This window comes from Pipistrellus kuhlii, unplaced genomic scaffold (genome assembly GCF_014108245.1).
Source record: "Pipistrellus kuhlii isolate mPipKuh1 unplaced genomic scaffold, mPipKuh1.p scaffold_m20_p_26, whole genome shotgun sequence".
NCBI classification, from domain to species: domain Eukaryota; kingdom Metazoa; phylum Chordata; class Mammalia; order Chiroptera; family Vespertilionidae; genus Pipistrellus; species Pipistrellus kuhlii.
Genome location: NW_023425525.1, coordinates 5,879,147 through 5,904,996, shown reverse-complemented (window position 1 = coordinate 5,904,996; position 25,850 = coordinate 5,879,147). Strand labels below are relative to the sequence as shown.

The 25,850-nt window shown below is 38.3% G+C and overlaps 1 protein-coding gene across 3 annotated transcripts in view; it reads left to right on the top strand.

Moving 5' to 3' along the window:
* SKAP2 (src kinase associated phosphoprotein 2) overlaps nucleotides 1-25,850 on the top strand; it is a 138,046-nt gene that overhangs the window by 74,473 nt on the left and 37,723 nt on the right. For all 3 annotated transcript variants that reach the window (XR_006742647.1, XM_045587209.1, XM_036453794.2), the window contains exons 6-9: nucleotides 861-944; nucleotides 11,475-11,599; nucleotides 12,471-12,534; nucleotides 12,939-13,076. Coding sequence is in view for 2 of the 3 variants with exons in the window: in XM_045587209.1 (XP_045443165.1) it covers nucleotides 861-944; nucleotides 11,475-11,599; nucleotides 12,471-12,534; nucleotides 12,939-13,076 (411 nt within the window). In the remaining variant the exon portion in view is untranslated. The remainder of the gene's footprint in view (nucleotides 1-860; nucleotides 945-11,474; nucleotides 11,600-12,470; nucleotides 12,535-12,938; nucleotides 13,077-25,850) is intronic.

Genomic DNA, 25,850 nt, shown 5'->3' with positions numbered 1-25,850 from the left:
CCTTTGGGCCTTTCTATTTATATTCCATTTGCTTTCCTTCGCTTTTTAAGCTGACTTTGAAAGCTGAAAGAGATAATAGAAATAAGCTAGGCCAGCTCCTCCTCCTCCTTTTCATAACAGATGAGAAAATGAGACCCAGATGAATCCATTATCTGCAGGCTGTAGAGTCAGATGCCGTGTGGACGGTCCCCAGCAGGAAAGTTTGTTCACGTTCTGTCGACCTCATAACCATGGCAGCTCCGGCTCTGCCTCACTTTACTCCTTTTAATTTTGTTCTTATCTCTTGAAAAGAAGATACAAATGAATCAGTCCTAGAATTTTAGAGCTAAACAGGAACCTTAGAAATCATATTAACTAACATATACTTTTACAATATAGAACTGCCTGGCTGGCGTGGCTCAGTGGTTGAGCATTGACCTAAGAGCCAGGAGGTCAGGGTTCAATTCCCACTCAGGACACATGCCCAGGCTGTGAGTTCAATCCCCAGTAGGGGCCGTGCAGGAGGCAATCGATAGTTCTCTCTCATCATTGATGTTTCTATATCTCTCTCCCTCTCCCTTCCTCTTGAAATCAACAAAAGAAATACATTCTTAAAAAGAACTGTGGCAGAAACCGGTTTGGCTCAGTGGATAGAGCGTTGGCTTGCGGACTGAAAGGTCCCAGGTTCGATTCCGGTCCCCAATAGTGGGTGTGCAAGAGGCAGCTGATTGATGATTCTCTCTCATCAATGTTTCTAACTCTCTTCCTCTCTGTAAAAAAAATCAATAAAATATATTTTTTTAAAAAGTAGAAGAACTGGGGTTGCGTTTACATATGTTGTGTATATTATCTAAACTGTTTCCTGTCCCCCTTTATTGCAGATCACAGCTTTCTGGGATTTGAATGGCAGAAACGGTGGTGTGCTCTCAGTAAAGGCGTGTTCTATTATTATGGAAGTGACAAAGGTAGTACTGGTGTTCCGTTATCTGAACTTCTGTTGCATGAGGGCTTGGGAGCTATGCTTCACTTCTCTCCCGCCCCTCCCCCCCCCTTATTTTATTTTTTTTGGTACAGAGTAAACTGAAAACAGATGGAGATAGAATAACTGAGAACTTTAATAATTATAGTCTAAGGCTGATTTATAATTCTATCTCATTATTTGACAAATTCTCTAAATTCCAGGATGCTCTAAAAGTTAATACAATTATGTTTTATTGAATTAGCAAAGAGAGTAAAATAACTCTCTATGTGGACTTCCACCTTGGGAAATATTTGTCATCCAAGCTATAGTTGTAGAATCTCTGGAGAAGTTAAGACCATTAGGATTGTGAGAGTGTAGCTGTTTAAGCACTTCAGCTATATTAACTTATCTGTGCGGTAAGGTACTATTATTAGTCCCATTTATTTTACTGTTTGAAAAACTGAGAGCAGAGAGGTTAAGTAGCTTATTCATGGTCACATAGCAGGTAAATGGCAGATCTGGGCTTTGAACTTAGGCATAATGGTTATAGTCCGTATATTAACCACTGTTGTCACTATATTAATTTATAAACAAGATACAACTTGTAACTTCATTTGCTAATTAACAAATTTCTTAGTCATAGTTTAGATAATTTTAACTTCATTACTTGAACAAATAAAGTCATAAAGTACTGACATTTAAACAGTATAAGTTTTTATTTTTCCTAGGAAAAAAAGGCCAGAAGTTGAATATTATAGAGTAAGGGTCATGCAGAAATAGTTAACATTCATTTCCATAAAGGACACTTAAGGAGAAAAGAGACATAAAAGTTTAATGTTACTGAATATAAGCTTTCCCATGGAATTCTTATCAGTGTTGTCACTTGTGTTGTTTGGAAATTTATGTTTTATTTGACATTATTTGCATATTTTAGGTTTTTTTCTTATTATAATACTAGAGGCCTGGTGCTTGAAGTTCTTGCAAGAGTAGGATCTCTAGGCTTGGCTGGCGATTAGATCCTATCGGGGCCTTCCTACCACCGGCCAGGGCCTGCCTTCATTCCGTGCTGTTTTCTGGTGGTCAGCACATGTCACAGGGAGTGATCAAACTCCTGTTGTCCTAGTCGAACTCCCAAGGGGACACTTTGCATATTAGCCTTTTATATATATAGATTAGGCAGATATGATGAGTCTCTTTCAGATAAATTTGAAATACATGCATGATGCAAGAAATTGATCTCACCGTTTGACTATAGAATTAACAAATTAAGAATTAATTTAGTTGATAGTTTGCATTCTGTCACTAATTTAATGGCATCAATGGAATATAAACTATAAATAACTATTAACAGGCAGCCTTCCTTAATTTAGAGCCCAAGTTTAGTTATGGTTATCATACATCACTTACGTGCATTACTATTATAGAAATACTAGAGGCCCAATACACGAAATTTGGGCAAGGAGCTTGCAGCCCCAGCTTTGTCTGGAAGGTCGTTCAGCTATCTGGTCTAATTAGCATATTACATTTTTATTATTATAATTTTTTTTACAGCATCATGAATTGAGATAAAAATCTTACTTTTCTATAAAGAAATACCCTCAATTTTATAAGACCAGAGGAGGGAGGTTGCAAAACCTTATGGTTTGGTTTAGTTAGGCTTGTTTGTTGAAAACTTTAGGTAACAACATTCTTTGTAATTTGTGTTTTTAACTACTTTGTGATCAATTTAGCCAGCTCTACCACCACGACTTTTAAAAAATTATTCCAGCATCCCTTTCTTATGTGGAAGCTCGAAGATCTGGTTTATATTTCTTTAAATTCTTCCCTGTCTGTTACTATGAAGCCTCCTGTTTCCATGGAGATTTCAAATCTGCTTTTAGTGGTTCTTTTCTCTGTGGCTGCTTCCCTTGGAATTCTTGGCCAGCTCTTTCCCTTTTAGGGACTTGGGGGAGGGAGAATCTATCTTTAGGCAGTTTAATTGCTTGTTTGTCATGATCCCAACGTCCTTCCTTTTCTTTTTCTTTCCAGGAAAATGGATGTGTCCTATGATTTCTTTTTTCTCATGTGAAATTGGGTAAACGATTTGTACAGTCTTGTTTACCGTTCCTGCGAACCATTTACCTAAACTTTGGAAAGAGCTATTTAGATATATGAGAACTATAATCCTCCAACTAAGTAGGATTTAGATAAATGGATTAGAGAGGCACAGAAGGAGTTGATACACTTACTAAGTTAAATTGTACTTGGTTACTGCTTGACAGATACATTGTTCATATTTGCTAACATACTGTGTGCGCCAAAAGCCATTTTGACCCATCAAGATAGTAATGGTTTTGAAAGAGTAGTTCCAGTCTCTAGGGTAAAAAAAATGCACTTACCTTTATGTCCATAAATATTATCTGTATTTATTATTCATGGCCATTTGGGGCCCTTGAGTAATTATATATATATATATATATATATATATATATAGAGAGAGAGAGAGAGAGAGAGAGAGAGAGAGAGAGAGAGAGAGAGGGAGAGAGAGAGAGGGAGAGAGAGAGGGAGAGAGAGAGAGAGTACATATTTCATCACTTCATAAAATGGCATCCATCCTTTCATCTCCTTCCTCTTCCTTTGATTATTTGAATCTCATTCATCAAAATTGTTTGGTCCTACGTGTTGAGACTTCCATCAAGGTAGTCACTCATTCACTCATTCATTCATTTATTTATTTGATAAACGTCTATTGGATATGAAGCACTGGGAATCCTAAGACAATCCTGCCTCAGCGGTCCTCACAGTTTAAGAGAGGAAGAGAGGAAGTTGTGATTAGAAACGGGGCTGGATGGATAAACCCATCATCTCAGCCAGGAGTAATAAGTGATTTAAATAAAGTCTCTTTGGGTCACAAAGGAGAGAGGCTAACTGCCGAGGGGAGTGAGGGAACACTTTCTGGTAGAGAGGACGTCGGCCTTAAATAACGAGCAGGAGTTTGTCAGGTGATGAAGGGTACAGTGGGCCTTCCAGGCGGGGGAACAGCAGAGACTGTGAGTTGCAAAAAAAGCCTTGGATGAGATCAAAGAGATCAAAGCTGGAATCAAGGCAGAGCATAGAGTGAGTGAGGGGCGGGGGCACAGACAAAGAGCCGGTCAGGATCTGATTAAGCCTGGGGCTTCATGGCCAGATTTAGTTTTTAGGAAGCAACTGTAATAGTATTGTGGGATGGATTGGAATGGATAGAGAACCGGTCAACAGGATCATGCCAAAGGATTCTGAATAGAGAGGCACGAGAGATTATCCCAGGGCTGCTGAGAGGCAGACCTCGCTGGCTCCACAGTCATGCTCTTGCCACAACCTGGTTATGACCAGCCCCTCAGCATGCCTGAGAAGGATGGCTCATCCAGGAGCCTGTTGCAAACTCACGTTTTATTTTGGTTTTCCCTTTTTCTTTTCAACCTCCATATGATCTTGGGTCCGCATAATGAACCTTACTTGTCTCTTCTCACTTTTGAAAGGGCAGTGGTTAGTTTGTAACATTTCCTTTTCTTCCCACTAAAGAGGTTTTGGTGCCCCTACCCTCCACTCCCCAAATTAAAGAAACTCTTGGTGCCATCGGTCCTACCAAATCTTCCTAAATGCATCTCAAAAGCTATTTATTACCCCGGGTGGGTGTAACTTTTTTCAGGCTGTGTCTTTTCTAATGACTACAAGTCATTAGAAAGTTGGGCTTAATACAAATAATTTAAAATAAAACATTTAGGTTGACAAGGAAATAAAATTTTTATTGAAATTGACCTCTGCTCTCTCTCTTCTGCCACAACCTCACCATTGATAGGAAAAATAGGATATATCTATCTGTTCAGTTTGGACAAAAATTATAAAGTGCCTTGATGTTGGAATAACACCAGAGTTCTCTTTGAATATTTAAAAATATTGTTAAAGGACAGAGTGTATGTACAAACTGAAAGTTCTGTTGTTTTATAATGACAACTTTAGTAATAGCCATAACAGCTTACCGTTTCCCCTGACTTAGTTGATAGAGGCAAATTCCTGGGTCAAGGCACCAGCATGTTATAATTATATGATAAATATGTATAAAATGTGTATATGAAATCATTTTTAAAATTTATAGTATAATTTTGTGTAAAGCAGGATAATACCTTTATTATTCTTTAAGATGGGGGAATAGTTAATTCTACTTTTTATTAGAATTATTGCAATTTTATAGGCTTTGAGGCCTTTGATATGCACATATTAACTTTATAATTTATCACAATAAAATGTGAAATAAAAGGCCTTTATTTCTGCTTTTATATGTAATTAAGGCCTTGTAAAATACACCTGATATTCGATAGGATTTTATCAACATGAAGAGATATTCAGGTACAAATTAAGTCTTAGGAAGGGTCTGAGGGTGACAAATCATGTTGGTTTGCATAAACAGAATTCAGTTTGAATTAAAATATATCTACTTCCATATATAGGTTGAAGATATACAGAGATTGAAAGTAGATACATTTTAAATCAAACTGTGCACTGCTATAACTATTATGGAGATACAGATATATGGATGTTGCTGTACCTATCTGTGTGTATATATAGAGATAGATAGATGCAATGTCCAGTAGCCCTTCTTTGAACATTTATGTGTCAGGTGTTGTTAATACAAAGCGGCATGATACATTGGCTCTGAGGAGTTGGCACAGAGGACCCATAAAACAGTAGGATATGGAGAAGCTGGCTCACGGGGCAAGAGGTGAGTGAAGGCTCTCAGCCAGGAAGGGATGGGTCCAGTTGTTACATGTCAGGAGCCTGGCTTCCCTAAGGGAAGTAAGTTTGTAAGCATTGAAGGTTAGTAGCTGGCATGAGAAACTCTGATTGGGTGTTGCAAGATCACATTGACAGGTGTCAGGAGAAGGTGAGACTGAGGCAAGGTGTGTTCTGAAGCTGAGAGTGGCTGAGAGGTTGTACCAGCTCACACGCGTGAAGGAGCTGCAGGTTATCTGAAACGTGTTAGCTACCCTCCCTTTGCACACGGAGCAGCCGGATCCTTTATTCTCTCATTATTGTAGGTGGGATATGAAGATGTTCTCTGTGTAATGTTTATCTTAGCAATAGCTATGTGCTGCGATCATCTAATAGACCAGTGGTTGGCAAACCGCAGCTCCCGAGCCACATGCGGCTCTTTGGCCCCTTGAGTGTGGCTCTTCCACAAAATACCACAGCCTGGGCGAGTCTATTTTGAAGAAGTGGTGTTAGAAGAAGTTTAAGTTTAAAAAATTTGGCTCTCAAAAGAAATTTCAATCATACTGTTGATATTTGGCTCTGTTGACTAATGAGTTTGCCGACCACTGTAATAGACCATATCACAATTATTAACTGAATTTCAGTTGTAGAGAAAAACAATAGGTATAGTGAAAAAAAGGAGAAACGGGGCTTTACATTCCTGTTCTGCAGGAAGGCCTAAAATGTATCTGTTCTCTTATTTACAGATGCTTCATACTATCGTGTTATTAATCATGTTTATGCCTGTGGTTGAAAATGTGTGGCTGTTTAAAAAAAACAACCACTTGATTTTTATTTTAAAGAAATAAAAATGTTTGGGAAGTTCCTAAAATTTCCTCTACCAGATCATATGAGCCAAACTCTCAATTCTAACGAGCATGCTTCCCTTTGAGCTCATAAATATCACCTGTGTTTATTATTCAGAGCCATTTGGGACCTTTAAATAAAAAACATACATAATTTGATATTTCCTCTCAGTATAACTCAAAACACCACAAGTATTATATATTGCTGAATTAACATGAGCAGCTGTATGTCTACGAGCTGTATCAACAAGGAAAATGTCCCTATGTCTTTAACTGAGGGCCTAGAACAATTTGTTGATCAGTTTGGTAAAGTTTTTTGGAAGGGTTTAGTATTAAGGTATGTACTTTCCTCTTGCCTGCTAATTAAGTGAGCATTAATACTTATGGAAATAGCATGAGTTATCCATAAGGGGGAAAGGCCTCAAATACAAAAAGCAGATATCGAAAATTTCTGAACACATTGCATATCTTTCTGTTCCCTAGTCATTTGTCCCAAGGTAGCATTCTTGGTAAAAACAATAGAAACTAACTTTGTTCAGCGACATAGAAAAGGAGATTATCGGGAGAATATCAACTCTCAGACAGAATTGATGGGAAGGCTAAACAACCAGGCTGAGAAAGCAGCCAGGGACTAAGGGAGGGAAGATGGCCAGGACTTCAGCCCCAGCGTGGCCTCTGGGAAACACATTGCCGGGACACACGGCTGCCTGTGGTGCTGCCATTGTGCACCTGCTCCAGTCGTGAGTGCCTCTGCCCTAAGGATGGATTCTGAGCTCCCTCGGATTTTTCTGTCACTCCAGGCGTAGGTCCCAGGCTGGAGTATCAGCTCGGCTGATCGGATCAGGGGAAATCTACCTCATTCTGGCATCTGTGGGGGGAAGCTGCCTGTGCCCTGACAGTCCCAGGACTAGCATGGGAAAGCTACCAGGGTTCCAGGGATCCGCAAATGGCGAATGCCCACTACTTACAGGAATGCTGCGTGATTCGGCATAGTTTAGTCATGTTTATACTGTATGTAAGATGGTAGGAAAGTAGTTGGTGTGTTAAGCATATTTTCTGAGAGCCAATAAAGAAGAGAAAAGGAAATATATTTGCAAGAAAAATAGAGGACTGATTGGATTTTGGTAGGTGGGTGGAGAGAGGAAACATGGGGACAGTGGATGGAGAATGATGTTTAGTTTTCTGGTTTGGTGGCTCCGTTAATGGAGGTGCCACTTACTGGAAGGAGGACAGAAAAGAAGGATCCCAAGTGTTCTTTCTTAAGGTGATCTCCATCGTGGGCAGGGTATATCATTGTGCCTACAGGGCATTTTACGAACTAGTGAGCAGACGAAGATTTGAATGTGCAGCTCTGAAGCTGAGCTAACATGGGAATTTCGAGTCACAAGCATGTTGATAGGAATTTAATCCTTGGGATGAGGTGCTGTGCCCAGTGGAAGTGGGGAAGTGGGGAAGACGGGGATTTAGAGCACAACCCTCTTGGCTGCATAAGAGGTGGGCCCGGGAGAGGAGCCCATAAAGCAGCTGAGGACGTCAGACCCAAATTGCAGAGGAAATGCAAGATAATGTTTATCTTCTCTACTGAGGCTTCCTAATTACCTGGTCTAGATTCTAGAACAATCGTTTTTCAAGCTTTAAATGTCTATCAAAAGCACCTGGTGTGCTTGTCAAAAATTTGGTTTCCTTGAACCGCCTAGATAGCACGTGCAGAGTGGTAGCCATGTCTGCATCTTTAACCCGCATCCAACATGATTGTAATGTAGGTTATACTGGACCTGTGTCCTGAGAAACGCCGTTCCAGGAGACAGGGTGCCAGCAAGGCTTTGGAATCAGACTTAGGTTAGGGTTCTTGCTTTTACCACTTCCTGGTTGTGTGGCAGTGAGCAAGTTGGTTACTTTCAGGCTTGTTTTCCCATCAGTGCTGGAGATATAATAAAGACCTCCTCTCTCTCAGAATTATTCCAGGGTGTATAGGAGATAGACTCCATTAAATTCCTGGCATACAGAAGGAGCTCAGTAAAAGTCTGTTGTCTTTTTTGACACTTGAAAAACCCAGTACACAACTGTAAACCTAAAAAAGAAGAAGGAAATAGCTATCATCAACCTCACGTATTTTGTTTTGTAAGAGATCAGAGCCACCTGCTTTTTATCTTGAGCCTACTGAATTAGAATTGTGTAAAATTAAGTTACTGATTTAATAGATTTCATTATCTAGGTTTCTCCTGGCAGCCTTTGGTTCTATAGACATTAAATTCCAACAGCATGATATAGGCAAGGTTAAAGTGTGAGATAGAAGCAGAGGGAAATTTAATAGAGGGACAAATAACTAAAAAGTCTTGAGGGCATTGATGAGTTGTAACAATATAAAAAATAACTTTCAAGTTAATACTACTAAATCATCAAGGAAATGTTAAATTATGTTTAAAAGAATTGTTTGAGAAGTGGGTAGATACATACTTCAGAAAGATTTCCATTATAATTACTAACATTTTAGAGCTTGAGCACTTAAAGGAATAACCTTCTGATATTTGGGAAGTTCACTGAAGTGAAATACTTTATGCATCTTTTAAAGTCTGGGTAGATGAACTTCTATGACCGTATTTCTCTTGCGTTACTATTTTTAACAATTTGCCTCAAGTCAACAGGTGACCTTGAAACTATCCCTGCACTGGGGAGCTAATCTATTTATAAATTATTAAGAATTGCCACTGGATGCTAAGGTTTCTCCTTTGTTTCTGTCTCAAAGAGAGGCTGATGTGAAAGAAGACCAGGGTCTTATCATAGCCATATTTTGCTCATTTCGTGTCTTGAGCTTCCTATCTCACACTGGCTAATTGGAAATATGGCTACTTCATGGTTATGGATTTGCAAAAGCTCTTGAGAAAGAGTAATGAATGTCCCTCCATTTTCTTCAGTCTTTTTGGTTCTATACTCCTACCCCCACTTAGATGTTTATATGATTATTTATTTTCTAATACTCAACGATCAACTGAATAGGTCTAGGTATAAGTTGCTTCTGACTACTTCCATATCTTGTAGTGAAAATTTAATCCATTTACAGTCTAGTGGGTCATTAATGTTGGTCGAGCACTTAAATTTGTATTAAGTGAGTGTGTGTGTGTGTGTGTGTGTGTGTGTGTGTTTCAATGAGAAAGCAGAAAAGGTATGGTAAGGTATTACTAGCTTCTGTTTCATTTTACCTATAATGCTAGCTCACTTGTTTTAAGTGTTCAGTATAAATTTGTTGAATGAGTGGATGAATGACTTAGTCTTCTTTGAGAATATTAGAAGAACCAACTGTGCTTAACCATTTATTATTATTGTTATTGTTGTTGTTCCCCAATATTATTGTTCTAGTTAGGTACTTTACAAAATATGTCCTGGGAGTACCATTCCATAAAATGTTCTGTGAAAAAGGGTTCCATGGACAAGTAATTTTGGGAACTGCTGCATTCTAAATCTTTCTCCTAGAAAGTCAACTAATATGTGAATATATTAAGGACCTCAAGAAGGCCTGCACTAACAAATCCTGTTTAAGTTTATTTAATTCAGAATTTCCCAAACGTACTTGATCACAGAAACCTATTCATATCCCATAAAGCATATTTTGGTAAATGCTGCATCAATTTTTAGAAATTTTCTGAGTTCATTGTACACTGTCTTCACAAAGCAAACTTCAAATTTTTGAATCTGAATTGTTTCTTCAATTAACCAAAGAGATGTAAATTATGAATAAATATGATTAGAATGTCCAGATTTAAGTCAGGAATTGCTAACTCATGATTTTTCCATTCGATGTTTTGAACAAGATGTAATCCCAATAACTTTTTAAAAATGTATGCTAAGGGAGTGGGGGATTGAAATGAGGGGTTGAGGACAAATATGTGATACCTTAATCAATAAAGAAATTTTAAAAAAATTAAAAAAATAAAATAAAAACGTATGCTACTTCAGGCATTAAATTCGTATATTTAAGAAAAGAAGATATTATTTGATACATTGAGCTGAGAGAGCCCATCACCCCAGGAATTGGAAGCATTTTTATATTTGCCCTGAGCTCAGTAAGGAAGACAGCTGTCCTTACTACTTACACTAGGGCATAATCTAGGAAATAAACAGCTTTTCTATGAAAATGACGTAACTGTGTAAAATAGGAAAACCAATTTTATTAGATCAGAGTATCAAATCCATTGTTGTATTCCTGCTTTATTTTTCTTTAATATCTGACTGAAGCTCAACTGGTCTTTCCTTTTGACACTTCATCAGATGAGATTCAAACGTGCTTTGTTAGTGTAATTGTTCACTGACTGCTTAAGAAACCTACTTTCTTTGGTTTGGTTTTAGTAACTAGTGCTTCTCTACTTGCTTTACCACTCCTCTCCATCCAAACACTTTGTTTTTCCATCACGTCTTTTAATAATTAATTTTGTTCTATTCTGCTTTGTTTTTTAAATTTAGAGTTTAATTCATGTGAATTTAGGAAATTTTTAAAAGAAAATTTGCATTTTAGAGGCTTCGGGGTGGTGGTGAGGAGGATGGTATGAGAAGAGATAGTGGGAAATAAAGCCTAGCAATCTTCATCTAGTCAGGTTCCCCACTGGCTTACCACGTCTGAAAGATCCACAGGCATGTAGAGGAAATTCAGGAGCTCCAGTTCTTGAAATTTTTGTACATAAAAGTGTCTTATTTCCATAATGCTTCTGAATAAGTCCACTATCTTCAGACCTCTTTCTCCAGTTCACTAATATATCCTTTTTAAAGCCAACCATCCCAAATACTTATGTGCTTTTAGAATTAAAAGTGACATCTAGAAACATTATGTAGTTAAGCATTATATTACAAAAGCAATATTACCAAAAATGACTTTCAGAATTGACAAAGAAAATCTAAATAAAAGATAATTGGCCATTTGTACTCAATTATAACAAATGAAATTTTGACTTTCACTTTATCTTCCACAGACAAACAGCAGAAAGGTGAATTTGCAATTGATGGCTACCATGTCAGGATGAATAACACTCTTAGGAAGGATGCAAAGAAAGATTGCTGCTTTGAAATCGCTGCTCCTGATAAACGTGTCTATCAGGTTAGAGTTTCTAGGTTGTTTTGAAATTAAGTTGATAAAATGTTCTGATTTCATTTATAAAGACATTAACATTTTGTTGAAACAACTCTCCCTGACATGTTAATAATAAAAAATATTGGTTTTTATACATTGAACATTCATAGAAGAGGTAATACATTTTAAAAAATTCAGATTGGCTCAAGTGATATCTTCTTGAAAGAAAGCAAGCGAATATGTAATTTATCAGTTACCTCACATGTTGCATTTTATGTCTCTTTTAATAGAACCGTGTGATTTCTTAAAAGAATTGCGTAGCAGAAAGGGTAAAATTATCAAGAGGAAACTATCAGAGTGTTAATGCAGATTGCATGGGTTGGGGTTGTGGGAGAAAATGAAGGGAAGGGCACGGATCAGCTCTGCAATTCAGGAGCTATCAGTGAGCATCAATATGGAATGTATGTTTAATAAGTTTTAAATATCTGAGATTGCAGTTGAAAGCCAGTTAATTAAGTTGTCAGATAGTGTGTTGGAATCTGACAAGAACATTTTTAAGAAAACTGTACCCGGCAGTCTAAAGAAATTCATGGGTGTCTTCTAATTGTCAAGGGCAAATTTTGTTCATCAGTTCTGTCTTTGACATTGATGAAGAGAAGCAGTTTTTTTTCCTGCACAGCTGCCAGCTGCTGATCAGAGTTTCAAATCCATCATCCTCTGCTTCAATTACGTAAATTTGTCAAAATTAACTGTACATTATAAGAAGCATCCTTGCAAGAAAAGTAGTACTAGACATGAAAAGAATTACTAATGGTCTTCAAGAAATGATAAGAATGGGACATTCTTTCGTTTCTGCTGTGGTGATTTTTCTTGTTATTGTTTTTTTTTTTTTTATTAGTTCACCGCAACTTCTCCCAAAGATGCCGAAGAATGGGTACAGCAGCTGAAATTTGTATTACAAGGTAAGAGCAAGCAATTGAACAGTTATTGCAGCCTTTAAACACTGAGTACCTGAAGGATTTGGATTTTCGTATGTCAAAAGCTTATTGAATTTGTGAGCATGACCAAGGGAATATGACTGGTATTAATAACAGACCATTGACCGCAGATTTATAAAAGTATTCTGTAAGTTCCAATTGGCAATTTGAAATTCCCATATTTATGCACAAATCAATTTTTTTTAAATGTTTTAAGTTAAGGATATAGCATATAATGATATTGTGATTTTTGTAGGGCTATATTCGTTTAGGAAATAGGGTATTGAAAATCTCTTCTGCGTTTGTTACAAGTCATAAACAAGTAAGAATTCATGAGCTTAATGGCATTATGCATTCAAGATGTTTGCTTCCCAAAACTTGTGTCATAGATATGGGATCTGATATTATCCCTGAGGAGGATGAAGAAGGAGGAGAATTATATGATGATGTTGATCATCCTCTACCATCCAGCAGTTCACCAGTCGGCAGTCAGCCAATTGATGACGAAATTTATGAGGAACTTCCAGGTATTTATTGTTTGGTTATTCATTTAGGATTTGGGGACTTTTATTTATTTTTAATATCATCAAGTTGACAACTTAAGAAGAAAATGATGAGTATTAAGAACAAGGACAAAGAGAACCTTTAAAATTCTATTTTCCAAAAAGAGTTCTGCTTGAGGTATTTCAAGTGAGTGAAAGTACACTTACGAAAAGTGAACGGAATGTTAAAGCGAAGCAGATACAGTCCTAATCTCACGGGACTTTTGGCTCATTAGCATTGTTTATGCTACATAATTTTTTAATTAAAAAATTGACTTGCTTTACAGTTTTTTCCACCAACTCACACATCATTTTTTATTTATACATCTTGAACTTCCATTAACCAGAAGTTCTACACACACCCCATATGTCAACAACTTCTGCCTCACGTATTCCTCCTCGCTCTAGTGTTTGGCATTGTCTTAGAGGAATATTGTTGAACTATAAACAAAGGCCCTTTAAAGCTTGGAGTTTTCTTATTTCATATTTTATCGATATGAATGTTTTCTTATTCGATGTTTGTAAGCACGCTTTAGTGTTTGTATGCCTTGGTATCTGTACATAACAAAATTAATTGTCTATCACTTACAGTTTTAAGGGTCAACCTAAAGTAGAAAGACAGGCATGTAGAACCTAGGATACTTAGAATATGAAAACATTCAGGCAATTATTGCATTATGCTAGCCTTTTTCTGGCCATTAAAAATCTGCAGAGAATAAAAAGAATTATAAGCAGTATAATCCTTTAACATAATCTAGAGAGGCTATTTTTCTCTGAATAGAACAATTTAATGACCTTAAACCTTAAAATTGATTTCAAAAATACTTAAAATGTTCCAAATGTACAAATGTCATTTTCATTGAAGTCAGTAAAGCATAGTAACTAGCACATGGACTTTAGAATCAGAAAGTTTATATTCTGGCTGTACCATCTAGCCCAGTTACTTTAAAAGTCAATTTTTTCACTTATAAATGGGAAGAATATCATGGTAGGGCGGGGGAAGGGGAGCTAACGTATCTAAAGCTCCCAGCACCATGCTTGAATTATAGAAAGTCCACACTAAATTGTACATCACTATTATTTTCATTATTGTATCTGGTAAATTCTTACCAAGGCCTATATGAGGTTGAAGAATAATTTTCTGAACAAGAATTAGTGAGTTTTAAAAATATGTTTTTATTGATTTCACAGAAGAAGGGAGAGGGAGAGAGAGATAGAAACATCAATGATGATAGAATCATTGATCAGCTGCCTTCTGCACACCCCACACTGGGGATTGAGCCCACAGTCCGGGCATGTGCTCAGACTGAGAAACGAGCCATGACCTCCTGGTTCATAGGTCAACACTCAACCACTTAGCCATGCAAGTCGGGCAAGAATTAGTGATTTTAATGGTATTATACATTCAAGATATTATAAAAACTACTCAAAATATATGTCTGCATATTGTCTTTCACTGCCCTAGAAGAAAATTATTGGAAAATAACAACCTGTATATTTTTGTTAATTTTAATGAGCTCTGAGTTTATAGCTCCACCTTTGTGATTTATCCTAAGGAAATTACATCTGCCACAGCATTAGTCATCCTCAAATAGGGAAGAATATTCTCTGCTTGCTTTTATCACGCCATATCATCAATACAATTATTTTAGTTTAAAAATGTTCTTAAGAGCTTGTGAGCATGTATACTGATGTCAAATGGAAGAGTATAATCTCTTTAAATATATTATTGTCGTGTACATTTCACTCCTTTAAAACCCTACAATGGACGGTCACATCACAGTTGTTGATTAGCTGTCAATTAAGTTGTGTTTCTTCATCTTGATCATTCTCTCCTCACCCTCCCAAATAAAATATTGGTAAAGAATAAAGATCAAATATTCATTGTAATAAAGGCCCAGTGAAAACCTCCTGGAAGTAGCTTAAAATCTTAAAAATATGAAGCATCTTGTATTTTCTCTCACTACAGATGTTCTTCTCCCCCCCACCCCCATTTTTTTTTGGCCTGGGGCCATATGAACTGGTTACTCTTTAGTCTTATTTCCTGCTGAGGTACTGGGAGGAACCTAAGCTGCTCTGGGGTCCCGTGGCCCCCGCCTGGGCTCCCAGTTGCCGTACAAAGTGATTGAGCTTGTAGGGCCTGCAACTGTGCCCCCGGGAAGGAAGCTGGTGCAGGCAGCTGAGGAATGTCTGATCTTTCTCCCCGTGGAACCCAGACCCGAGTCACATCCACACAGTTCAAGTTTGTCAAGTTTCAGCCCGTTTGCTACAGAAGGGGTTTTTCTTAGCGAAAGCCCGAAAGTTGTCTCTTAGAGTTAGAGCTCTTGTTTAATCATTAAATAATTGCATATCTAAATTTAATTTAATAATTAAATATCTAAACCTAGAAAGGCAATTTTTTTCCTTTAAAAAGAAAAAAATTCTGCCTCCAGGATAAAAATTAAGCTAATTGAACTTAGGTGAAATGGGAATATAATTCTGAGAGAAAGTGAAAACAGTAGAAAAGCAGTGAACATATTTACAAACTGTTGGTGTTTTTCCAGTTCTGTACAAAGAACTGCATTTCTCAGAAATTTGACTGGCTACATGCCCAGAATTAAAAAATATGACCATTTCAACACAACTTTCTGTCTGTTACATCTAGTTGAAAACTAATCCCCTTAGTTGAAAGATAAAGCTTATAGTATGTTTGAAGAAAAATCTAAGCATTCAATATACCGTATATTGCTTTAAATCACAGAGTTGTACTGAGAAAGTGCAGCTCTTATTCTAATTAATGTATTTTAATGTAAAATAAGCCTGCAGAGTGTAAGTCTCGAGAGTAAGAAGAAAACACTGTTTTAAAAAATTGTATTGCAAAATATCCCTTGAAAAATGTTTATAATCTATGGGAGTATAAGTATAAAACAATAATGTAATTGTTTTTCAGTTAGAATATTCTAACTTTATTACAGCAGCTTCTCTTTAATTTCTTGTTCATTAATTTTTAACTAACTCCATAAAAGAATAAGAATACATTTTTAAGATTTCTTTGCATTTAGGGGATTTTCCATATGTAGAGAAGAGTTGAGAGTGCCAGGTTTCTGGGGAATATTAAAAATATGTGCCTTTTCTTCAAATACCCTACTATTTTGACACCTTTTATGTCTTAGGACCTATTAGCACAGGCCAAGTCAGGTTTGCTTACATTGTGATATGACTCTAGCATGTTTGTGTATGCAGAGCTAATGTATTGATCAAAGGGCATTAAACTGTCCCATAACACAGTAATGAGTTCATTTGGCTTAGCACGAACTTCAGGAATAATCACTCAATTTTTTCCATTAGAAATGTGAAGGAGCATTTTTATTTGAGTTTTGAATCTTGAAAGCAGAAAAGGGTACGTGGGAAATTGCCGCAGAAATTAACCCAACTTGATCATCTTTTCTAGTTACCATGCCACTTGATTTTTTTATTTTTTTTATTTTTTATGTCAGGAAATTATGCAGAAGCAACAGAAACAAACAAACAAACAAAAAAGATTTTTCTAGATACGGACTGAATAGAATTAGCCCAGGAACAAGAATGGAAACCACTCATTAGTCTATTAATCTGTAGCTTTCAGGGGAATTGCATTTAAAATCCTTCTGGCAAGAGGACTAGAGGGGAGGGAGCAACATTAAGCAGGAAGACAAATCTCCAATTCCATTAACCTGTTTTTTAAAAGTGTTAATTCATTCCTTTTTAAAAATTTTAATGACAGATTGAGCTATTCCAAGCCAGAAAAGGATGTTTTTTCTCCTTTGATCATTCAATTTTATTTTAAATTTATTCAGTCCAACTATCTGTCTTGAAAGTGGAATGTGAAGCAAAAGGCAGCTGTTAATTTTTTTTTTTCTTCAATAAAACTCTTGTATACATAAAAAAGAACAGTTTGGGTATTTAAATTTGGAGTACTCTTCAGCAAGTGGACACAAATGCTAACATCATCAATAAGAAGTTAAAACCCCTAAAATACATTCCAGCTCTATTTTCTTGCTGAAAGATGATCAGTCATATTACCAAGTTAATATATGCCTCTGGTATTAACATCATTATAAGTGATGGTAAGTTCTGGTTTCACCAAAGAATTTTTTTTTATTCCTTCTTTAGAATTCAGTGGGAAGATCCCAGTTGACTTTCATGGAACCACATATATTCATCATTTTAACATGTTAATTCAGACAGTCTGCTGGCCATTCCTTTTTTCTAAACTATAGTACTGAATTATAAAGTTATAATATATGGTGTGACTAATTTTTTTTCACAAGTAATTAACTAGATGAGAGTCCATTTTTTGGATTGTTTTAGCTTTGAACTCTGCTGAGAGGGTTTTCTGAAGTTATAGAATATAAGGGAAACGTTTATAAATTAGGGTCACTGCACACATCTAATTGTTTATATTTTTATCTTTGTTGAGTATAATGTGGTTTTAGTGTTATTATAGAATTGCCGATTTCATCTAATTTATCTATATATGAGGATGCACTTTTTAGTACATATAGAATACTCATGGAAACTGATGGTATAAAAGTTCACAATTGAAATCTCAACACATTTTAATGAATCTGTATCATACACACTATATTCTTTAATTGCAATGAAATTTAATTAGAAATCATCACTGAAAAGATAGAATTACCCAAGTCCCCCTACGTTGGAGGCTGAAGAATAATCTTCTATAGACCTCTTGAGTTTAAAGAGGAAATCACAGTAGAAATTACAATGTATGCAATTCTGAGAGATGATGAAAACAATGCAGATAAAAACTGGTGGCCCAGTGCTTTACCCATAGTTCCAGGGAACTGGGGATGAATAAGGCATATGAGAATTACCCTTAAAGAACAGGAGATGAGGGAACAACCAGAAAGAAAGAAAAAAAAAAAAAGACTATAAAATAAGTGTGTTTAAAATGATTAAAGAGAACAAAAGGAGGAGTAGAAACTTCAACAAGAGAAAAGGACTCTATGAAAAAAGATCAGATTTTTCTTTTTAAAGAACCAAATTGAACCACTAGACATTATTGAATGTTTGGATTATTTAGCCACCAAATTCTAAATTTTGGGACTCACATATTCATGTTTACATTGCCCAGGGTACACATTAGAATTATATTAAAAATTCTGAACCAAAAGGTAAGCAAATGCCTACCACTCTAATCAGACTAAAATGCTAATATGTATAGAGCGAGAAGAACAATTACACTAATAGGGCTGGCTATTAAGATTTTTCTATGAACCTTAGATGTAGAATCCTAAAATGGTGCCACAGGTCAGCTGTTCACCCTGTAGGTTTTGTATCTGTACCCAATTGAGTCCTTTATCCGTGAGCCCAGTACTCCCAACAATTAGTTTCAAGGCATTGCTTCCAATCACCTCTATATCAGACTTTGTAACTGGAGTCTTCATTCCGAAGATATGATTTGCATCCCATGTACAATATAAGCAAATCAGAGCGTGCTTTGTCTTCAATTCCTTCGTGCTTTTAGAAGACAGAATATGATAAAGTCTGTAGTGGCTTCACTAAAATGTAGTTGGTTTTTTTTAGCTTCCAGAAAACACACACACACACACACACACACACACACACACACACACACTCCCTCGCCCTCCACGAGCACAGACTGCAGGAGAGCAGCAGGCTCCACTGTTTTAGCAGATAGGTCTGCTGGGAATATCAACTTCCTAAGAGAACTCAGCTGCTTACTTGAAAGCCATGATTAATAAGAATGGACAAGTTCAACAAAATGTCAGTGATAAATATAAACGCTCTTCATATCTGGCCTCTCAAGGGCTACAGCTGAGTAAGTACAAAGCCTTCAGTGAAGGGCAGGGGGGGCCAGTCTAACTTAATTAAGCTTAAGTAAAATTTTACTTCGATTTTGTTTCAGATAAGACTTTTTTTTCTATAGATTTGCTCCTCCTTATTAGAACCTCATTAGAACTCTTACAAAGAACAGCTCCTTCTGGCATGCGGCCCATTGGCTGCGAGTTTGACATGCTTGCCGAGCCCCTCGTTCCTTATTATAGGAGGTGAGTGGGGCAGAGCATTTTTTTCGGAGGTGAACAAGGAGACTCGGATGCAGAGCTGCATTTGCAGGCTCTCTTTGGAACCCGACCCTACTTCTTCTGCCCCCTTGTCTGGGCCTCTTTCCATAATCCTACAACTCAGTTCTGTTTCTCTTTAACATTAAATTGGTGAAAGTGCTTAGTTCAGTCCCTGTCTTCAAGGTGTCTCTTCACCTGCTCACTCCCCGCCCCCCCCTGGGGGGGGGCACTTCCGTTTTCTATCCTCATCCCTTAACTAAGCCACTTCCTCAAAGTCACCAGTCTTCTAGGCAGTGGTCCCTGTCCTCAAATTCATCTCTGGAAATTTTATTTTCCTGGCCACCCCTTTCTTTTTGAAACTCTCCTCCTTTGGCCTTTCCCATTTTGTTCTCTTGTTATAGTTAATATTTATAAATAAAGACCTTGGCACTGTTTTATTTATTTTAAAATTTATTTATTTCAGTTGCCTTCCATTCAAACCCTAACCAGGAAGGAGAGAGAGAGAGAGAGAGAGAGAGAGAGAAACATCAATCAGTTGCCTCCCATACTCATCTCAACCAGCGATCAATCCCACAACCTGGATACGTGTCCTGACTGAGAACTGGACTCACAACATTCCGGTGTACGGGATGAGGCCCCAACCAGCAGAGCCACCTGGCCAGGGCCCTTGGCACTGCTCTAGATTTTCTCTTCTCCTGGTGCTCGCTGATGGTTTCACATGGTTTTTCCTATTTATCCTTTATCTCTATAATAGTGAAGCTTTTTGTTTCTACTCTGTCTTTTCTTCTTGTCATTCATTCTTATCATTACGCATTTAATTAATTGCTTCAACAAATGCTCATTGAAGGTTTAGGCATAAAAAAAGGCAGCTTGTTGGTCTCTATTAAGATAATGACAGATTATCTTATCTAAGTGCTACAGATAAGAGGATGGTGTGAAAGGAGGAACTGTTTTATATTCCATGGTCAAGGATGAGGCGACATGGAAACTGAAACCTCTGAGATAAAACCAGCAATTGCAACAAACCAAAGGAAGGACCTTCTAGGCCCAGGGGACACCATGTGCCGCAAAGGCCCTGAGGCCGGAGGATGCTGAGGGCTTGGGATCAGGAGGACAACAGGGAGCGAGGTCAGGGGGAGCCTGGAGAGATGGGTAGAACCTGGCCAGACAGGACCTCTGGAGGACAGAACTGACCTTTAACACAGCCTTGTGAGCACAAAGGACATCCGGAAGATGTGCGCTGAGTTCCTAAAGGGAGACTGGCATCTATAATTACATGGGGTTGCCCATGGGCATCAAATGCCACTTCATGGGTTCTGGGTGATGACAAAATGGGCCTTGGAGCACTTTTTCTCTCCTCTCTCTGGGCAGCTTTATGCCTTCAGCTATGGCTACATGCATGTGGTTAGAACAACGTAACAAAGTAAAACATCTTCACTGAATAGCCAGTTCAACAAAAGCATTGAAAAGGTGATATAAAGGTAACTGTAACAGCCATGGTTAACACTCCGTGTCAGGTAGGTACTTTCCTAAGTATTGTCTCATTTAATAAGCACACGTATCTTACGGCTTAGGTACGGTTACTTTCTCTATTTTACAGGTAAGGAAACTAAGGCACACAAGGACTCAGTAACTTGTTTAGGGTCACAAGCTAGGACCTGGTGGAGTTGGGGTTTGAACGCAGGCATTCTGACTCAAGAGTTCAAACTTTTAGCCAATAGCTGCCTCTTCACCAGAAATGTGGTAAGAATCACTTTGTCCTTAGCTGACTGGCATATACGTACAAAAAACACGAAAAGAATAATACACCTACATTTTTATATCGGGCCTCTCCTCTGAGCTTTGGCCTTACATTTCAAGTGACTTTTGGCTATCCTGGCACACTAAGATCAAACGTAACATCCTCCTTACTAACACTGCTCTTCCTCCTTTCTGTTCCGTTTCTGTTAACAGCATTAATCATCACGTGTGTTTAAAAATGTAAAACAGGGGAGGCTGGGAGGGAAGAGATCAACCAGTGAACTTGTATGCATATATGCATAACACGTGGACAGAGATAAGGTGGTGAGGGCCTTGAGGCGGGGAGAATGAAAGGGAATGGGCTGGAAGAGGTTAATAGGGGTGGGGGGAAGGAGGACCTATGTAATAAAGATTTTCAAAAATAAAAATAAAGAAAAGGATAAAACAAAACTGAAAATTATCCTTGATTTCCCACCCCAATCCAGTCAGTTGGCTGTTGCTGCTGATTCTGCCTCTACCGCACCATCCATTCTACCTTCTGTATTTGAAAAGGAAACACAATAACAGTGGGATGTTTTTATGTTGTTCTGTAAATCTTACATTAATATTTTACCTTTCATGTGATTATTCAGCAAACAAGCAAATGGATGGGTCTTTATAACGTATCCTTATCTTCTTTACAGGGACCAAACATTGTATGTCTTGGCATCCCCTAGAGAACTTAGATGAGCGCCTTCCTCATGAGAAGTTAATGAGTAATAAGTAGTCTGTAGTTAGAGGGGCCTGTTAGTTAAATTAGGAGAAATTCTTTCTTTATGATGATTTGTTTCCAAATAGCACCAATTACTGCAGAATCCCAAAAGAATGGGATACTGCCCCACCAGCCTGGCTCAGTGGTTGAGCATTGACTTATAAACTAGGGGGTCACAGTTTAATTCCCAGTCAGGGCACATGCTCAGATTGTGGGCTCCACCCCAGTTTGGGGTGTGTAGGAGGCAGCGGATCAATGATTCTCTCTCATCATTGATGTTTCTATCTCTCTCTCCTTCTCCCTTCCTCTCTGAAATCAATAAAAATATATTTTAAAAAGTAAATGAAGAAAAGAATGAGGTACTAAACAGTATACTACCGGTGGTACAGTGAAGTATGGCTGATCTCCCAAACCTTGTTAAAATCTAACATTACTATTCCAGTTAGCATAGTCTCAAATGAATAAACTATATTGGGTGATGAAAAGCTCTAGTACAGCAATCTTTCATACCATTATGGATAGATCATCTGCAAACAGCAGGCCTACGGGAGGTACCAGTTCCCTACGGTAGGTTAGTCATCTCAAGCAAGACATTTTCCAGGAAATGGCATTCTCCTGTACTTCCACTCATTTATAAAAGACCACATGTAATGTAGGTCTAAAGAGCAAGGATCGTAACTATGATTTTTAAAAGCTGACATGTGCAAGGACAAAAATCAGAGTACCTAATCCTATATAATAAAAGGCTAATATGCAAATCAACCGAAGGGTGGACCGACTGGTTGCTATGACATGCACTGACCACCAGGAGGCAGATTCTCAAGGCAGGAGCTGCCCCCTGGTGGTCAGTGTGCTCAGCTAGAAGCCGGGCTCACGGCTGGTGAGTGTAGCAAGCTCAGTGGCCATGGTGGGAGCCTCTCCTGTCCACACTGCAGTGGTAAGGATGGACTGCCGGCTTAGGCCCGCTCTCCTGAGGGCTTCCGGACTGCGAGAGGACATAGGCCAGGCCTCTAGTGTAACTATAAGAAATATGAAAATGAGCTTTAAGTTTAAAAATAAACTCAGATATGGAAGGTTGCACAAGCAGCTTTAAGAGTAGCAAAACAAAGTTTAAGAATCGGTGATTAGGTTCATGCGGGTGTGTGCGTGTGTGTGTGTGTGTGTGTGTGTGTGTGTCGGGGGGGGGGGGTTGTTAAAAATCACCCTTCAAGCCACTACTTCAATTCAGTGGGCACGGAGGAGTCCCTGAGGGTTTAAAAAACAGGAAGGTTGTGGTCAGGATTCAGCTTGCTCACTCCCGGTGCCGGCCGTGGTTTACATTAAGCCCTCTATTTCCCTTCTCCACTCCACACCCTTTCCTTCAGGAGGCAGGCTCCTTTTCTCTGCGCTCTGTTACATGTCCTGCTCCTGATCTCACATCCCTCATCTCACTTCCCTGGGCCGCCCATGCTTCCTTTTTGAAATCACCTTACATCTCGGTTCTTCCTGGAAACCTCACTTGATTGTGTGGGTCAAGGTAAAGGTCACTCACACCCATAATAAAATATATCTCCCTGTATTGCTTAAGACATAACTAAGAATCAGCAGCCTCAAAGTATGTAAATATACATGTGTAGACACTTCCTGGTGCTTATTAATATTTTCTAAGAGTCCAGCACTAATTGAGAGGTATTCTGACGAGATCATCTAATGTTCTAATAAATGCACTGAAAAGGAAGGATGAAGGAAATGAAATGAGAAGAGAAAAAGAAAAGCCCCACATTCTATAAGTAATTCAATGCTTCATTTTCCATACAAGTTATTATCAATTACTCGTGTTAGGCACTGTGCTAGGCACAAGGGAATGCAGTGTTGACCAATAAAAGTCAAGAGATTGCTAAACAGAAGTAGAAAAATATAACAAATACCTAAAAAGAAATAGTTTTGAAAAAGTTATCAGAGACTGATGAGGAACAAAGGTCAAAACTAAGTTTATGCCAACAGATGAAATGAAATACCTGAGAAGACCTGAAGTCTGCTCATATCCCAGGAGCAGAATGTGGCTCAGAACTGCACCTAAAGTACACTCTGAAGATGAAAGTAAAAATGATTAAGATTGGGGAGTTCATTAAAGGAAGACCCTTAAAAAAATATTTATATCTACCAAACTAGAGGCTAGATGATCGCATACTCATGTCCTAGAGCAGTGGTCGGCAAACTGCGGCTCGCGAGCCACATGCGGCTCTTTGGCCCCTTGAGCGTTTAGCAGAGGCCAGCTTAGGAGGACCCTAATTAAGTTAATAACAATGTACCTACCTATGTAGTTTAAGTTTAAAAAATTTTGGCTCTCAAAAGAAATTTCAATCATTGTACTGTTGATATTTGGCTCTGTTGACTAATGAGTTTGCCCATCACTGTCCTAGGGAAAGAGGAATTTATATGAAAATATTTCAGAGTTAACCAGAAAGGGGACGACTTTTAAAAATAATCGCAAAGTCCCCTGAATATTTAAACCTTTTTCCCCCCCTCCCAACAACAACAGCAACAACAACGCCCTTCCAGAGGAAGTGGCGGAAGAAACCCTGTTGTCTGACACATTAAAAACCAGATGGCCCAAAGCCCCACAGTTTCACGTGGGGATCCATCCTTCACTGGGTGAAAGCAAAGGGACCAGACTAGCGCAGTTTGTGTTTTGACTCTCCAGCTTAGCATTGCTGTGAAAACAAAGATGCGCATTTCCTCGGACTTTTCCTGAAGTTCCTGGCTCTCCCCTGTGCTCGTACAGCATCCCGAGGTGACTTCTGTTGAGCTGGCCATGCAGGAATTGCCTGTTTACGTGGGCATCTCTTCTGCGAGCCCGGAGCCTGCGCTTACCAGGCTTTTCCCGGCCTGTGGGAGCGCGGTGGCCCTGGGTTCTGGGAATGCTCCTCACAGTGGTTTTGCACTGGCTTCTGCCAGAGCCCCAGGAGCCCCACAGTTTTCATGTTAAATTCCTTGGCTTGGGAAAACCACACTTGGTATAAATTTGGATCTCACATTGTTCAGGCTTGGGGTTTTGATTTCTCACAGGAAACCCTTTCCCTCCCCCCTCTGACCACCACGTGACAGAGCCCTGGAAAGACACAAAGCTTTCTTGTGACTTCATGGGCTGGTGGGGGTCTTACATCCAGCTCTGTCTTCTCATTGGCTGGGGCCTTATCTTCTGGACCCATGAAGAGTGAAAACTCCAGCCTCCACCCCACCCTGCAGATGGTCCGTATTCCCCCTTAAGTCAGGGGAGACATTTCTGTTTCAGCTTGGTTGACCATATTGCTGGAGGTTGAAGTTCTTAATCAATTATTGCAAAAACACTACAATACTTAGCGTAATTATACGTGCTTGATTTATAAACTTTCGTTCAAATAAAACAAAAATTTGCGTATTTACTATAGGCAACGCTCTGTGCTCGGTGTCTAAGATCCCCTTCTCTGGAGAACTAATTGGCTTTATACTCTTAATATTAATTACTTCTTGACAAGAAGAGATTTTTGTTGAACTTATGAAGGAAGAGATCTTAAATGGGTATTGAATTTATTAAGCAAATGGTCCTAAATGGCTGCTTATTACTATCTGGGGGGAAGGAGGGGAGAGAATGACATTTGAATATACAAAGAATTACTCAAAAGTCATATCAAGGTAGAGATCCATCCAGATCCAAATGTGCATCTTGGCTTTATAAGCCAAGAATAAAACGTATTTGCATTTGAGGTCATGTCAAATGAGGTTAATATGGTTACCTGAGACTATATCTTAAAAATAGGGTTGGCATTCCAATCAAATGAAGTCCATCTAATTTACATAATGCATTTTCTTTTCTATGCCAATCAGTCATTTTCTCTCCCAGAAAGTCAAACCAGTTTTTGCGCTGTTAATTTGTGAAACTTACATGACATAAACAGTATGTGACAGAAGTTGTTTGTTATTAAGAGAGAATATCATCTCCAACAAAGTTGTCATCTGGAAACAGGAAAAGCCGTACCACGTAATTTTATTTGTATCATGGCTTTTTCTCTGTTGACAGCTGATTTCATATTAAATATTAACAGTGCTTCTTTATGCTGGAATGTGCTACAGTAGGATATAGATTTTCCTCAGAACCTTCCTGGTTAGAAAGTGGAACATTCCAGTTAAATGGTACACTTGAGGGCTAGTTATGAAGAGCATAGACATTATGTATCTAAAAAA